This window comes from Acartia tonsa, chromosome 1 (assembly GCF_053477335.1).
Source record: "Acartia tonsa isolate MP-2025a chromosome 1, ASM5347733v1, whole genome shotgun sequence".
NCBI lineage: Eukaryota > Metazoa > Arthropoda > Copepoda > Calanoida > Acartiidae > Acartia > Acartia tonsa.
Window position 1 is genome coordinate 31,934,860 of NC_137260.1, and position 17,066 is coordinate 31,951,925.

General features: G+C 28.9%; 1 protein-coding gene across 3 annotated transcripts in view; it reads left to right on the forward strand.

Moving 5' to 3' along the window:
* Positions 1–17,066, forward strand: part of Eip63E (cyclin dependent kinase Eip63E) — a 74,009-nt gene that overhangs the window by 21,554 nt on the left and 35,389 nt on the right. For all 3 annotated transcript variants that reach the window (XM_080174445.1, XM_080174438.1, XM_080174454.1), the window contains exons 4-5: positions 8,387–8,479; positions 11,259–11,414. In XM_080174445.1, coding sequence (XP_080030571.1) covers positions 8,387–8,479; positions 11,259–11,414 — 249 coding nt within the window. The remainder of the gene's footprint in view (positions 1–8,386; positions 8,480–11,258; positions 11,415–17,066) is intronic.

Below are 17,066 nucleotides of genomic sequence, written 5' to 3' on the forward strand. Positions count from 1 at the left end.
CCAGTAATACTTTAAAAATTTAACATAAAAATAGAATCCAATAATAAATTGTAAAAATTCAATTTGTTTCATCATTGACAAGTGTTGGAACTAAAATCAATTTATTTTACAGTTACAGAAATACATTAGTCATACTTTTTATTTCTTTTTTTCGGATCATGGGAGAAAAACGAAGTAGGTTTCGTCGTATTTTCACAGTAGCTGTTCTCTTATTTTTAGCCCCTGCATGAGAGGGGGGGGGGGTTCTCTAACCCTGCGGGGGAATCATTAATATTTACCAAACATAACCTAAAATAATCTATCAAAAGCTACTGTGAAAATACGACGAACCCGCTACTTCGTTTTTTTTCCATGTTCCCTTTTTTCTTGAGGAAAAATTTAATTTTTCTGTAATTGCAAACAAAATTTTAAGTACCAAAATTATTGAAATTTAGTCTTAATTGACATTTAATACCATTTCTCCAACAAATTTTTGGTTTGTCATTATATGAACAGAAGACAAAATTAGAAACATGATAATTATTGTTTTTGTGTGAACGAATATTTTATCCTTTCTTTCAGCATATTCCTAAAAATTTACAAAATTAGATCCATGTGTTAAACAAATTTTCCCTGTACGCAGTATTTAAAAATTTCTGGCAAAAATTTGAATATTTTGCGTAAATTATGAGAAAACAGATAACTTATCTTATTTCCCTAAATTTTCATGACATCGTGTTACAGATACTTTAAGGAAATTTTTAATAATCCAAAAAGTAAAGTAAGTAACCTCCCCCCCCCCCCCACTAATCACAATACATGGTTAAAAGAGAACTTTTGATACAAACAATTTAGTAGAACTTCATAACAAAGGTGTTTTCATCCGTATAACCGAGTTACTTAACAAAAAAGAATCCTTTATTAAATATTGATTCAAATTGGTTGGTACAAATTATCATTGTCCAAAATGTTCAACCACTAGTTTTAATCGACAGATGGGGTAATTTTGATTATCATCATTTAGAATGTTTATCGAGCAATGTCTCATCCCTTATCCTTATCTTGGATAAATAAGAAATAATGCACCTAGTGGCTTGGTGCAATTTACCTTATGCAAAACTAAGCTTAGTTCCTCTGGGCTTTACAACACACAACAGTAAACAAACATAATTTAATCTGAAAATTACAATATTAAAGAACTGTCCTAGCATGTTTTTAAATGAATAAACTTCATACAATTCTACATAGTTTTTTTTTATATTGAACACTTCTTTGAAAATAAGATTAAATAGGGGATTGAAAATAAATTTTTTAATACTGATGAAATATTCTTAAATTTTTCGGATCATGGAAAGAAAACGAAGTAGAGGGTTTCGTCGTAATTTTACATTAGCCTATGATAGGTTATGTTAGGTACATATTATTGATTGCCCCGCAGGGGCTAGAAATAGGAGAAAAGGTATTGTTAAAATACCCGTTAACTTGATCCAATTTTTCTATACAGTTATCTTTTTTGATAACTATAATTTTGACTAAACTGAAGCAATATTAAAAGGCAGGAAAACGATGGGGTATATTATTTATGCACCGAACATAATTTATGGGAAACTGTTAAACTTTCTAATTTCGTATCATATTTTTGATAATGTTAGGGTAGAAAAATGACCTTCACCTAAAATGCCACGTTGCGTTATTGCAACACATTTTCTGTCTATCTGTCTGTTTCAATTTTAATATAATTTGATTAAATTTATGTATTAAGTTGAGGAGAATTCTTAAAAAACTTTGCCTCACAAAAATAGTGAGGCAAAATTATCCACTCTAAATTTTTAGTGAGCCTCACTAATTTTAGTGAAGCATAGAATTTTTAGTGAAACAAAAGTTTTTTAAGAATCCACCTCAGGTCAGATATCCATATGTAGTCAAATTTGTACTGTTTTGTTTCAATGTAATTGTTGAATTGGGCCGGATATGTAGTGGAGATTATTTTAAAAAGAAGTTGTATCAACTTTTTTTTTTATAGCTAGCCGGTCCTTTTAGTAAGTAGTAGATGTAAAATTTTTCATAGAATTCAGATATGCAATCGGTTTTTTTTAGACCTCTTATTTTTTAAGTAATTTAAGTTTAAAAAAAAAAATTAAGTCGATTTTAAGGTACTAAAATGCAACAAAAAAAAGAAAGAAAATGGCCATTATGAACAAAAATAGTAAGATCTTTAATTTGACACCTTACTTTTTCAATTCTGTCAGGTAATTATTGAAAAAATCGATTTTTTAAACCCACGAGATTAAAACTTTGAACTCAATTTTATCATTTCACAATCTTACTATTTTTGTTCTTACTGGCCATTTTCTTCTTTTATTTTGTTGCGTTTTAGTACCTTAAAACCGACTTAATTATTTTTTTAAAAAACTTAAATTACTTTAAAAATAAGAGGTCTACAAAAAAACCGATTGCATATCTGAATTCTATGAAAAATTTTACATCTACTACTTACTAAAAGAACCGGCTAGCCATAAAAAAAAAGTTGATACACTTTCTTTAGTAAAATTGTTTGAATCGTTAAATTAGAATATTATTAAGAAAGAAAATAAATTTATTTATTTAAATATTATGAGAATTTTAATACTCTTTTATTACAAATTCTTTCAAGTTACAATGAATTTAATGTAATAAGTGATTCTGAAAAGACATTTCAACATTTCAAAAGAATTTTTTTTCCTCTGCAGAGGAGAATTATTCATCCTTAATTTGGGATTCAGAAAATTTTATATTTTCCTTGAAAAAATCTATTTCCTTCAAGTAAGGATTTAATATTTTTTCCTTCCCTTAAAAATTGTCAGAGATTTAAATCTTCAAATTTTGCAATAAAAATGAAATTTAATGATGTTCTTTTAAAACAGGTTTAGAATGTTAAAAAAAATTAATAAAATGAAAACGAAGTTTTTATTTTAATTTTGTTCGCCTTTGCAAACGATTGTAACAATTTAGCTGGTTAATGGAATGACGGACGAGCTTAAATTGTTGAATAGCTTCGCTCTTAGAAAGAAATTTGTATACTTTACATTTATTTTTTCACTTGAGAATCTGGACAAGCTGAAATGTATATTTTATATTGATGATTTATATCCTTGTGTGTTCAGACTAGCCTGTACCAAAATTCAAACTGAAACGTGTATTTTATATTGATTATTAATATGCTTTTGTGTTGAGATTAGGCTGTATCAAAAATATGAAATGTGTACGTGTAGCAAGTGCCAAAATAAGGTCGAAAATGATTATTTTATTGTTTGGTGTTAGCCTGTACCATTTCAAGCTAAGGAGTATAGAAAATAGCATGTATAAAAATTTTATATGTAATAAGGAGGTTTAATTTAAATATATTTCCATATGTAAAGAATAGCCTGGTCCGAAATATTCTAATTATTTTCTGTATGAATAAATATATGCTATTCTAGAGTTAAATCAGGCCAGTCCATTTATTGGTGTATAGCAAAGAACTTAGTATAAAATGATATTTGATATACATTATAGGTTGTTTAAATAATCACAAAATTTTGGGACAGCCTATTGTACATATATTTTATTTTTACTTTAGTGTGTAGAACGTCTACATAAACACTATAAACAGTGATATTTGTGTATATTATAAACATAAAAACATAGCACAACATAATTCATATATTTCTTCATTTTTGTTTTAAACAAACAATAAAATTTAAAAAATTGTAATAGGAATTTTCATTATTGATTTTTTATTTGATAATTCAATTTCCATTCGTTCTAAGAGCTTTTTATGTGTTTATAGTTTATAGGACCATAGCTTTATTTTATTATTAAATTTTATTAATAAGCATTAATTACTTTGTGCTTTCGTTTGTTTCCTTGATATATATCCGATCTATGCTTCCCTACTTGTGGATATTGTCATCCTTTTTTTTTTGCAAATAATTTAATTATCTCCAATTAGCCATATCCTGTTTTTGTAGAATTAAAAAACAATTCATATAATTTAAAGACTTTTACCATGTCTGCATGTGCCTGTCGTGTTTTATCTAATAATTAAAACAAGGCAATTACCCGCAACTCAAATGAGAAAGGAACTTTGATTTATGTTGATAGAAAATAGAGTTCAAGCCTTTTTTATTTGGGGGGGGGGGAGGGAGGTTAATCTTTATATCTTACAGGCAAGGACGTCCAAGCTTTTTTTTTGGGGGGGGGGGATAATCACTCCTTTAATCCCCCCATTAGACGCCCCTGTATATCGGTCCTATTGTTATAAATAGAGTTAAAGAACTATTAGTTGTTTATTGATGGATTTAACAAATTTGAATCATAGTTAAAAATTGAACAGCATAAATGAAGATTTATTGATAATACCTTTTTTTATTATTTTTATTTATTTTTAGTATAATACCTTGTACTAACAGTTTTTTTAAACAATAGAAATTTTTTTCCAAAAACTTTTAAAAATAGCCTAAAACCATCCAATGGTTATGTGGTTACAGGGATCTTAACTAACAAAAAAATCCTACTACTTTATGTTTATTTTTAAATTTCTGAACATGAAAAAGATATACATTAATATATCTGAATCAATTATTTATATTTTTATGTAAAGTACATAATCCTAACATTTATATAATAAATCTGGGTAATAAATCAGTTTATAAACATACATACAAACACACACATACACACACGCCACACACACATACAAAGAAAAAGAATATAAGCAGTTAAGTTATTCAAACACATTACAGCTTAAACTATTCCACCCTTCATTTATTTTATTAAAAAAAATAGCTAAACCCCATAGCAACATATTTTAATTTTGACTTATTAACATCTTTTGATATTGTTTACTTTTAGGCATCTTATTAAAATGCTAAATGGCTTTTTGTATTTAAAATCCACAATTGACATTATACTTATCATGCAATAAAATTATTGTGTTCTTAAGAAAGTAAGTTTACTCTAAGCTGCCAACTGATATAGGTATAAAACAATTATTGTTTATATGCTGATGTGCATACACTTCCGCAGAGGGGTGACATCATTAAAATATATGTATGTTGTGAATATTATTACTGCACAACTTACCCTTCCCCTATGCTAGGCTCTAATCAACCAACACCCCCTGTTATATATATAGTATTTGTTAAATGTTTTTATGCGAATTTGTCGATATAAAAATAGGATAATATGCAGAAGTGAATGGAAACCTGAACAATATATCTTTTAAAAACCCCAATACATATTATGTCTACAAATATATTTATCCAACAAGGGTCATATTTGTCCAAAGATGTTGTCTAGAAATTTTAAATTTAATCAACAAATACATTAAAGAATTAACAAATTGTTGTAATATAGTCTTTTCTTCCATCTCTTTAAAATTTATTTAGTGTAGCCTGATTGATAGTAATTTAGCTTGACTTAGTTTGACAAACAAATATATGGATGAACATTTAATAGCAATAGAGTTAATACCATATGATTATAAACTTTTTGAATTATAGAGAATCTACTATCCAACAGAAAAGAAAAAAGAAATGATCACTTTTTGTTGGTGTAAGAGAATTCCAAATAATAAAAGGATTACATTGTGACACAAATCTACCTTTACTTTTCTCGCTAATAAAAAATTCTCCAAACAAAAAAAAATATTATTTTGAAAAAAACAAAGGATATAGCTTTATATTGATTGGAGTAAAATTTTGTAAATTTTTTTTGTACTTTTTTTTGTCCTGTAGATAAATGTTATATGATTTAATTTAAAATTTATATAAAACATAAAATATAGACTAACTTCCTTAAACTTTTACAGAATTATTTAATATTAAGCTTTTCTATTTAAAACATTTGTACCTTCCCTACTACCAACCAGAGGTTTTATTTCAGGAAGGGAGTTAATATTTAACTGTACTCAAAGTACGCATTGGTTGGCCTAAAAACTTTGGGTACTTGTGCTTTATCTTGATTTGGTTGTACAATAGGATATATAAGTTTGAAGGAATTTTAATGTTAGGGGGAGATTTGAAATCTGCATCAAATTTTAAGGATTTTTTATAAAATTCGTTTTTTGTATAATTCTTCATCTAAAAGCGGAAATACAATTTAAGTTAATTAATTTTGACCAATAGAATAGGTGGATTAGAAACTACTTGCGCTCTAATTGGGTGAATGGTGTACAACACTTAAGCTTCTCCAATCAGAGCGCAGATAGTTTTCAATCCACCAATCCAAGATGTCAAAATTAATTAACTTAAATTGTATTTCCGCTTTTAGATAAAGAATCATACAAAAAACGAATTTTATAAAAAAAATCCTTAAAATTTGATGCAGTTTTCAAATCCCCCCCTAACATTAAAATTCCTTCCAACTTATATATCCTATTATACAAACCTTTAGTGTCTAAACTTTGCAACCAATAATCTTAAACTACGTAAGAAGTAAATTATCAATTATTATAACTTTAAGGGTACACTAACTTATCTTAAAATATCTTATACTAGTATTTATTACTGTAAAGGTGTTTAGAAGATAACAAAAATCTAAATCTATGCTTCCTAACATAGGGAAAATTTTTATTTCTTTTTTATTTACAGACTATTTTATATTTTATTTATTTCCTGAACCCTAAGAAAATAATCTTAACCCCACCACTCTGACATACCTCTTCACTTTGGTGGTACGAGTATCACACACACACACAAACACTCACATACACACACACCCGCCAAATATAAGAGCATTATTGGCATTTTGTTTAAAAAGCTGAGAATTTATTGCGCCAGGGGAGTAGGCCAATTCCTGCTCACACCAGAACATTTGTTCATTGAAAACAACCAAAGAAAATATTTATAAAAATAGTAAAGCAAAATAGCCTAAAAAAGTTGTGCAATTTAAATCTTCGAAACATTAATAACAAAATCTAACTGTAGCCAACAGTTTTTGCCTGCCTATCTTCACTTAGAGTAAAATGCAGTCAGACAACAAATAAATTGTCGGCTGTTGAGATACCAAATGCTGAAATATGAAAACACTTTTGTGAACTATCTAAAATTTCTCAGGTAAAAGTATGAAAAGAGGGGAACTTGGACATATATACTTTTACCAATATGAGATATATCACTTGTTACTTACATGCAGATCTGGTTACATGTATGCATGTTGGGTATATTTAAGGTGAATTTAATTTTTCATTATCAATCAAACCAAAACAAAGGTTGAAAAATACAGAAAGTTGCCTACTTAAGCTTTATAAACTTAAACATAATTATTGAAGATTTGACTTTATTATTTAATATTACAGAGAACTCACATTAACTACGGTTTATAAACTTCACACAACAGATTTTTTTTGGTGATTGATACAATTCTAAATAAAGATTTATTCTTGCTGTGACATGAGTAATTATATTTTTATATCCATTTAACTTTATTAGCACTTTGAAATGAAAGGTAATAGGAAAAATTATCTGAACCCGAAATGATGTTGGTTTTTGAGCCGCAGCCGCTAACAGTTGTGAGCAGCAGCCGTTTGTCTTAAAGATAGCAAAGATTTGCCTTAGATATGCCTTAATCAAGTTATGTATACTTTGTATATTAGCTTTTTTCTTATTAAGCAAAATAATTTAATTATATACAAGTAAATTAAGACCCAAGTAGAAAAAAAGAAATAATACAGGTTTAGTCAGCCGCAGTCGCAAAAATAGCTGTCAAACCATTCAAAAAGTACAACTATCTTACAATATTTTAAAGAGGTTGAACAGCTGTAAATTTGGGTTATGTTGGCGGTTAAATTTGGCGATTGGCGAGTCATACAAAATGTCCCTGGAAATGTGTTAATTTGTAGAAACCAATGATTTGTATCCAGAACTAATTGTATTAATTATTCACTAACAAGTAAAAAAACAAGGACGATTAAATCCATTAGTAGGATGGCTTTTGGTAAATATATTAAATAGAACTCACAGGTTGCTTAATTGTTTTCTATACTATTTAAATGCACTCGTCGGATAATTGAAATAACATAAACAGCATGCAGTCAAATGACTAGCTTTTTAAATGATTGATCTGATTAGGAATAAAGTTAAAGAATATAGGAGGCAAGAATTAATTAGCTTAATGTTTAATCAATCACTTCCCCCATAATGCAACTATATTGGATCTAAGATTTATCAATTTACCCTTTAAAAACGATGGATATACTTTAAATTATAAGGAACCCTATAATTTTTAGTGTTATCTTTCATAACTGCGGCGCTTCCTCAGAAGTTCTTAATTTTTGCTTTGTAAAAAAATCTGAACCAGTGTTCTGCAAAATAAGGGGTCATTGAAGAATGAGGCAGATACTTTTTTAGAGTAATTATAATCTATGATTATAAATTATTTGTTTTAGGTGTAATGTACAGAGAGAAGAAAAGTTCTACGAGTGCTTTCTCTAAGATGAAGAAAATCAAAAAACGCTTGAGCCAAAGTTTTGGAAAGCTCAGTAAGTTAATTTTATAGTTTTTGTCCTTCGTACAGCAGGGATAGGGGATAGTATTCTCAAAAAAAAATAAAAAAAATGTGACGTTGAGGTTATGGGTTCCAGATATTGTTCCTTCACTCGCGGCCCACTTTAAACAAACAAACAATTGTTAATCAAATAATTCAAACCCCTGTTCTTTCAAATATACGTCAGCTTCCAAAGGTATAGTTACAGGGTATACTGAAAATATTTAAAGAAATTTGACAGTTTAAAAAATTAGTTATCTAATTGTACACACTTATAGATTTGACTCTAAGAGCACTCGTATTACACCCTAAGCTTTATATAACACTCTTCATGTATTAAAACTCTTTTTAAAAGAATGTTAATCCCTAATCCAGGGCATGTGTGTGTGATAAGAAAATCTACGAGCAGCATTGTTTTCTTATAGCATTTATTTCTTTGTGTTTATACAAAAAATCTATGAAATCTATGAAATGTAAAAAGATATGTAGATACAGGGAGATTTTAGAAACAGCAGCTAGCCAATTTCAATTTTATTGCTTCTTTCATTTAAATCAGTAACCCTTTTTCAAACAATAACATAATTTAACAACTTCTTTGCTATTTTTTGAAGAAACCACAGTTGTTTCACATGAACATTGTTTTTGTATAAGAAATAGTTAGTTACAAACTATTGTAAAGAAGCTGATATGAGAAATTTAGGATATATCTTTTACTGTAATTGGAGCACATTCTTTACCATCCCTCCCCGGTCTATATCCTCTATCATACAGAATCGAGTCAGATTATGTCCGATAGCAGGGGAGGTTTCTAAAATAAGCTAAACATAAGGGGGGAAAAAATAAGAAAAAGTAAAAAGAAAATGGGATAGAAAAATAAGTGGGTATGAAAAGTGTAAAACAAAAGAAAAAGGACTAAGAAATGGGAAAAATGAAAGGGAAAATGAAAGAAAAAGGGTGCGCAAATTGATAAAGAGAGTTTTTTTCTTGATTGGTAGATATAATTATACACATTCAATCATAGATTATAAAATATAAAAGATATAAAAGAAAATAAGGAATATCACTTGAAGTTTAAAGGATTCTGATAAAATTTGTTTATTTTTACTGAGTTAGCACTTTCTTTTCCAGTATATATAAGGTTAACAAATTTATCAAGTTAGGTCTCTTCAAGGCCTTAGATAATAGATAAGAACACTGTTTTGTCATGGAGTTCTTTACCTCTTTTGATTATACTATAGCTGAAATGCCATGTAGTTAATTCGTTTTAACCTTATCACCTTAATGCAGATACAAATTCCCCATTTCCTTGGATGTTATTCGTTTTTAGGGTATTGACATAAGTTCAATTGGTATTTTCGTTCACCCCCATTGGTATTTACATTAAAAAAAACATCTCTTAAAGGAGTGTAATCCTGCTGGGCCCTATTTCTAAATGTACTATCTCTGCGGGGTTCAGTAAATTCCTACCTAAACTAACTTAAAATACATTTTTTATCCAAAAAGTTTCTTTTTAGTGCATATTCAGTACATATTCATATACCATGAGTTTTATTTGTAAAATCAATATCATTAAACCATAAGTAAATGTGTTTTTTGCAGAAAGTATTATTTTTACTTTGCAATGTTTTAAAAAAAAACTAAAAAGACATGAAAAGAAATAAGAATAAAAATAGGCTATTAATAGACATATATATTTACATATGTGTATAATGTATTTTTATATAAATAGTATAGACTCGCAAGTCTTAAGCAAATATTATTTTACACATAATTCTTTTCTAAAGAGCTTCACGAAATTACATTTTCCCATACATTTCTGTAAATCCTTTTTCATAACCCCCCGTAAAATGAAATGAAATAGAAAATAGCATAGAGAAGAATTTGAATGCAAGCCTAATATAAGCCTCAAATCTAAAATAGTTTTGATTGTTTATCAAAATACTGAACTGCTAAATTGGCATGTAAGGAACAGGTTTAGACGTCCAGCTGATATTTACAGTTATAAAATGTCCATTTTCTGGTGGCCTATGGGTGGGTCATGGTTAGCTACATTTTTACAACGTTTTTATCTAAATTCTTATCTTAAAGATTATTAACATAAGCAATTTTCACACTTTAAGCCTTGCCTTGGTTACTGTCTTCTATTATGAAATATAGGGTGATTAAAATTGATTGATTTTTGTAAACCAAAAAAACTTATTTTTAAGAGGTGTTTTAAATTGTCAAAATCCAACTAAATTGGATAATGTTTGAAAAACTGGATGGATGGAAAGAGGTGATTTGTTTGTATAGGAGACGAGAAAGTAAATAAATGAAAAGGATATCCTACATAGTGTTTGAACAAGGGGTTTCAAAACTATAACAAATACTTCGCAAAAATAACATTCCTATGCGAAAAAAGTATTCTATTGTTGGCCTATGTAATGGTAGTTTTCTTGATTTTTTTCTCGTTTGTTGATGAAATTTTAATTTGATACACGTGATTCTTTATTAAGTTATTGATTACATGGATTCTGTCCTAATATCATTGTACCTAATCGTTCTATGAAAGGAATCATCATTAGTAATTAAAAACTTGTTTTTAAGAATCTGAAAAAATCAGCACGACTAAAATTGCTATATTTCTTTCTAAATTTTGCCTTAATGTTTCAGAAATCATCATGCAGAGTTTCAAATCTATAGAAAGATTTTAACATGAGAGGTGAGAGGTATCCAGTAAGGATGAACGGACCGACATATAAAGCATTGTTTCTCAAATTACAAATTATTTTTAGGTTTGAGCAAGGATGGGTCCCCCGACTCTAGCGGGGGTGGTGGGTCGAGACCCTCCCCTCCCACAAAGCTGGACAAGCTGAGATACTCCGGGTACAGTGCCGAGTTCCTGGACAGGGTGGAGCCCAATGGAAATATTCCAGATAGATGTGTACAGGGTAAGTGTGGCGTTTTTTAGAACAAATTTTTTGACGGGTTATTTTATATCTATAATACAAAGTAGAATGATGTCTGTCCGTCCATCTGAAGCTTAAGATCTCGGTAAAATTTTTCCCCTCCAAAATTTTTTTTTATTTTTTTCTAATTTTAAATCTTTTTTATGTTTTTATACATTTTTAAATTTTTTAAACTTTTTATATTTTTTTTATATTTTTATATTTTGGATTTTTTTTTCTTTTTTAAATTTCTTTTCTTCTTTTAAACTTTGTTTTATCAAATTTAAAAGATTGTGAAAACTTCCTTCTCCTGTAGGGGCGAAGCCCCAAAAAGGCTAATGGCAAAGAAATTTTTAAAAACATTAAAAAAGAGAAAAAAATTGAAGGTTTTAAAAAGTATAAAACAATATAAAATAAATATAAAAAAGTTATAAAGAGTTATAAAAGTTATAAAATGTTATAAATTACAGAAAACATCAAAAAAAAATGTAAACAAATTTTTTAATTTCTCCCTTGAGCCTTTAGACAAAAAAGCCCCTAGAGGCTAGGGGCGAAGCCGCTAGTTTTAAAGAAAGTACTAACGTAATGATAAAATAAAGATAGAGTGAATAACAAAGAGAAATTTAACAAAATCAAGTTATTGTTTAATTAGAGCATTAAGATAAACTAAACAACTTAAATTCAAATAATTGTTTCACAATCAGTCCTTTCTCTCCTTCTCTTTACCTATCTCTCTGTCTATCTATCTATCTTCGCCCTGGATCAACATTTCACCCTCTTAGTCATCTTACAACATACAGAAAATTGTAGAGTAGCCTTGCAAGGGAGAAAAGTAGATCCTAATTTAACTTCTATATTATTTTTCAAAGAAACATCAAATAAATAGATAATCCAGATAAATCTAGTTATGTTTAAAATGATTAATAATTATGTGCCTATAACTTTTCCACCAATAGAATATGCTTATTAACTTGCCTTCTTATTTATGATGAAATTATATTTAGAACAAAAATAATTCTCTCAAAATAAAGATTTATAAAAACATCTGGTAAAGTACGAATTCAATAAGCTGAAAGGCACCATAAGAGTTTTCCACGAGTTAACACATGAAAAAATAAGCCTTCCCCCATGTCATAATTTTACCCACATATGTGCAAATTAACACTTCCCTTTAAAGATCTCTCCCTTATGCATTTACTCGTTGAATCAAAACTCAATCCTTTTTATGGTAATTCATACAAAACCACGAAAATAGTTAAATCAATAGTCAAATATTTTCTAGTATAACAATAACAATGGTGTGGATTTTCTGGTTTCAGAGAGTTTTGCTTGTGATATTATATAAATTTAATAGTTCTTTAAGACCACGAGAACAGTTATTGGCTTAAATCTCTCAAAGCATAGGACTCGTTGAAATCACTGATTCCATATATCTTCATGTTTAACATGTGCAAAAATACAATGTGATCACTTTGCAATCTTTAATTTGTTATCTTATCACTTTGTATAAACTCTCAATGATTTTTCAAATGTCTCAAAGAGAAGTTAAAAGAGAAGCATTTTGGTGATACTCTCTAGGCTCTGCCAAAGAGAAGTTAAAAGAGAAGCATTTTGGTGATATTCTCTAGGCTCTGCCCAGTTAGCTGGGAAGTAAGGCCTATAAAAGGTGGCCCATTCGGGCTATACAATCAGTAGTGGTGATACTACACTCTATATCACCAGTCGAAAGTCTTGAGGGTTAAGTCGGGTTATAATCTTTGACTAGAATCTAGCTTGAGTAAACTTCTCTCTGAGATTTTTGGCAAATACATACCTAAAATAAAATAGATTTTGTTAAATAAAATTATTCCGTTTCCTTAAAAATAAAAATCTGAGAAATTAAAAAACTTTGTTTATGTATTAGGTATAGGGGGGAAGTAATAGGGTTTAAGCCCTTATGGGCTAGTATTGATAAATAGTCATTGAAAGTTTTATAGATTACCAATAACTTAATAGTTTGATTTCCAATAAACGTATGATTGTTGATATACAATCCTGAAACCACCGATAGCACATTATTTTCGGAATAGGGTTTTTAGGTAAATTATATATCTACTGTTTAGTAATCTATTATCTAGTGATTTGGCTTGAATGTAATTAGTCATTTCATTGGATGGTATTTTTCTAATCAGACAGATATTAGTGTTGCACTGAAACGAGCTTGGACCGGGAGAGGAGGTGAGAGCGCAGCGCCTTGGCCATAGTAGTGTGACTGAAGGACGCGACTGTTCCGGGAACCGGGTAGTGAAGCAGCCCTCCCACTCTCTATCACATGCACTTTCGATGCATGCCATGCCCTTGTTCATAGTTTCAAAAAGCTTTGCTACTATTTGATGTAACCATCCTTGTTAAACATATAATATTATGAAATAATATTTTCGTGATAATTTATGATCTAATATTTCATATTAAATAATTATATTTTGATTAACTTATAATCAATACAAGAATAATTATATCCATAATTAGCACAAGAATGTAATAAAATTTTTGATGATAAGATGTGTTAAGTTATATTTTATTCATTTTTTTCTCCATATGGAAGAATATGTTCATTTTTAAAAAAGACAAGTGATGTGGACGTACAGACAAACGTACAAATATTCCCTAGCTGTAGAGTAACTTCGATACTGAATATATATTTATATCTTAATTATAGTTTATTAGAAAATATGAATATATAAAATTATGGAAAAATATTTAAAAATTATAATTAAATTAATTGAAGAATAATCATTAATTAAAGTTTATTTATAGAAATATATAATATTATTTATTAACAATGATAAATAAATGCATATCTATTTAATCTTAAACCCAAGTAGGATGTATGAATGTCTATCTGTATTAATACAAAAACTCGCTAGCCAATTTACTATTTATGTTTTCATTTCAAAGAATATTCATTTACGTCATAGGCATTTTTAATTAGGGTCGGTCCATACGTCCGTCCATTACAGGTAGTTTTTTTCGTTAATTTAAACAGATTAGAATTTTCCTATCGATTTCAAACTTTGCATGATGATTCCTTTAACAGTTAGGTACGACTTTGTAAGCGCAGCAACTCTATAATCGTTACCAGAAAGTCCGTACGTCCATTTAAAATATGTAGATTTTTTACTTTTTTGACAACAAATTTTTGTATGTTAAAATTATCCGATTTATCTGATTTTTGGTATACTGATTCCTATTACAACAAGGTATAGTGTTAAAAGCGAAGCATCTTTATAATCAAGTCCTAAAAACGTCAGTATATCCTTAAACAGTAATATGTATTGTATTTAATCAGTTTTGCAACAAATTTACTTATAATTATGTATAGACATGTGCAAATATATTCAGTCAAACGTTAATTTTCGTTTGTCCTTCCATTTCAGAGCTTCGCTTTTATGGATGTTGTCATCCTTGATTTTATTTATTTTGTGAGTAGGAAAGTTGTGGGATGTGTGTGCGAGGGGAGGGGTTGCTTACTAACTCCCTCGTATAGCTAATTACAGATAAAAAATAAAAAGATAGAATTTAATACAGACAGTCATCATGTTACTTCATAGAAGGATATAATGAATAGCGTTGCTTTTGAAATGAAAAGAATTGTTCCAAAGTTTGAAATTTCCAAATTTTTTGTATTGTTTAAATACTGGGAAGATATTGTATTGAGAAATTGGAATAATATTTTAACTTGGGAGTGGTCCCTCCCCCCCTCCCCCTCCTCCTCCAATTATGTTTAGATATTAAGAATGTTGGCCCGTTGGTATGAAGCTTAAGATCTCGCTAATTGCAGCACAGACTGGGCTCTGCTCTTTATGTAAACTAACCTAAAATAAACATAACTTTGCTTCATTTATCAAAAGAATTGTTTTTGGACCACTATCAGTTTGAGCAAAATTACCGAAATACTTCAACTTTTGTCACAAAATTGTAGGAAAGTAAGAATACAACAGAACCAATGGTATTATTTTCTTCTAAGAAGTCTTTATAAATAAATTTATACTCTATTTAAAATAAAGAGATTTTTTTTCTTTTTCTGATAATTTGTACCTTTATCGAGAATAATGAAATAATAACAGATATTTCACTATTTTCTTCAAATTAATTTTTTTAAGTAGATAAATTCAGTGTCATTTATTATTTCGTCTAGTTGGCGTAAATGTTGAAGGCAGATAAGTTTTTATTTAGTTAAAGCGTCTCTGTTTGATAAGACCCGGTGACTCATAAAACGAGTATTTTCTCTATAATTAGATAATTTTCCCTGTATGGTTTTAGACTGTTTTATTTGCTAATTTGTACGTCTTACTAAAGTAAAAGTTGAAGGCAAAAATAGTATGTCCATAAGGCTAGCTCACTATCATATATTCACATTTTACATTGTTGTTTATATATATAAAATATATTTGTATGTTGGTTATTATATATTTATTATATTCCCCCCCATGCACTGGACCGGTATTGGTAATAAGATACCAATATATCAAGTTCCTTTTCATTGTTCATTTTAATTAAACAATATGTCATACATGTTACATGATAATTGTATTTTACATAAATAATATAATTGTCACATAAAAACGCAAAAAATATTCTGTTTTGCTATTATTTTTTTTACTATACCAACTCTTTTATTTAAATAAAATTTTTAAGACTACATTTAAGAGCATACCATATATTCAAAAACAAGAATGACAACATACATAAGTAGCGAAGCACAAAATCATGGAATGAACAAAAAGACAAAAAATGAGTAGATGTTCAGTTCTCATAACAAAGAAAAGAGAGAGAGAGAGAGAGATAATATGTAAAAACTCTAAGAAAATCACGAAACACTAGGAAATTATGTTAAATAACATCTTTTGAAGCATAACCCAGAAACAGACGGACTAAACAGTTTATAGATTATATGTGTATATGTCATAAGAATCTTCACTAATAGGTTTATCCATCTATCTTTAATATAAGCCGAGAAAAGCACATTTACTCCGAAGCGACTGACACACGGACTACCATAGTGAATTATCGAGTAGCTACTAAAAAGGTGTATTGATCTAAAAAGCAACCAAAAGTCGCGAAAAGTTTTGTGAAAGGAGCCCATTGTCTGTCAACAAGAAACTTACTTTTTTTCATTAATTAGCGGCGGACGGGGGTGTAGACAGGTGGCTGAAAAGGGGATGCAGATGGTGGGGTTATTGAAGGGGGGGAGGGGGTGTATGGAAAGTTTGTGGTATTGAAAGGGTGAAAGTTACGTGGAACTAATTAAAGTTGACAATGTGAAATTGTTAGGATCTGTTGTTTTCAATACACATGTATACACAACATACATCAGTTACTCTATAATTTACTTTGTCTGTCAGTCCGTCTGTGATGCTAAAAGAAAAAAATGGGATATTCTCGGCTGCTATTTAAAATAGACAGCTGAAATTTCAATGAGCATTTCAAAAATAGATTTAGTCTGTCAGTCTGTCGGTCAAGCTTAAAGTTACAAACTCCATTTAAGAATTCTCACACTAAATATAAAAAATATTTTATTCTTGAAAACTGATGATAATTAAGAGAATATCTATAGGTATTTTGTTACATATATAACGTGGTGTTTATGTTTGACATGTAAACAAAGTAAAAGAA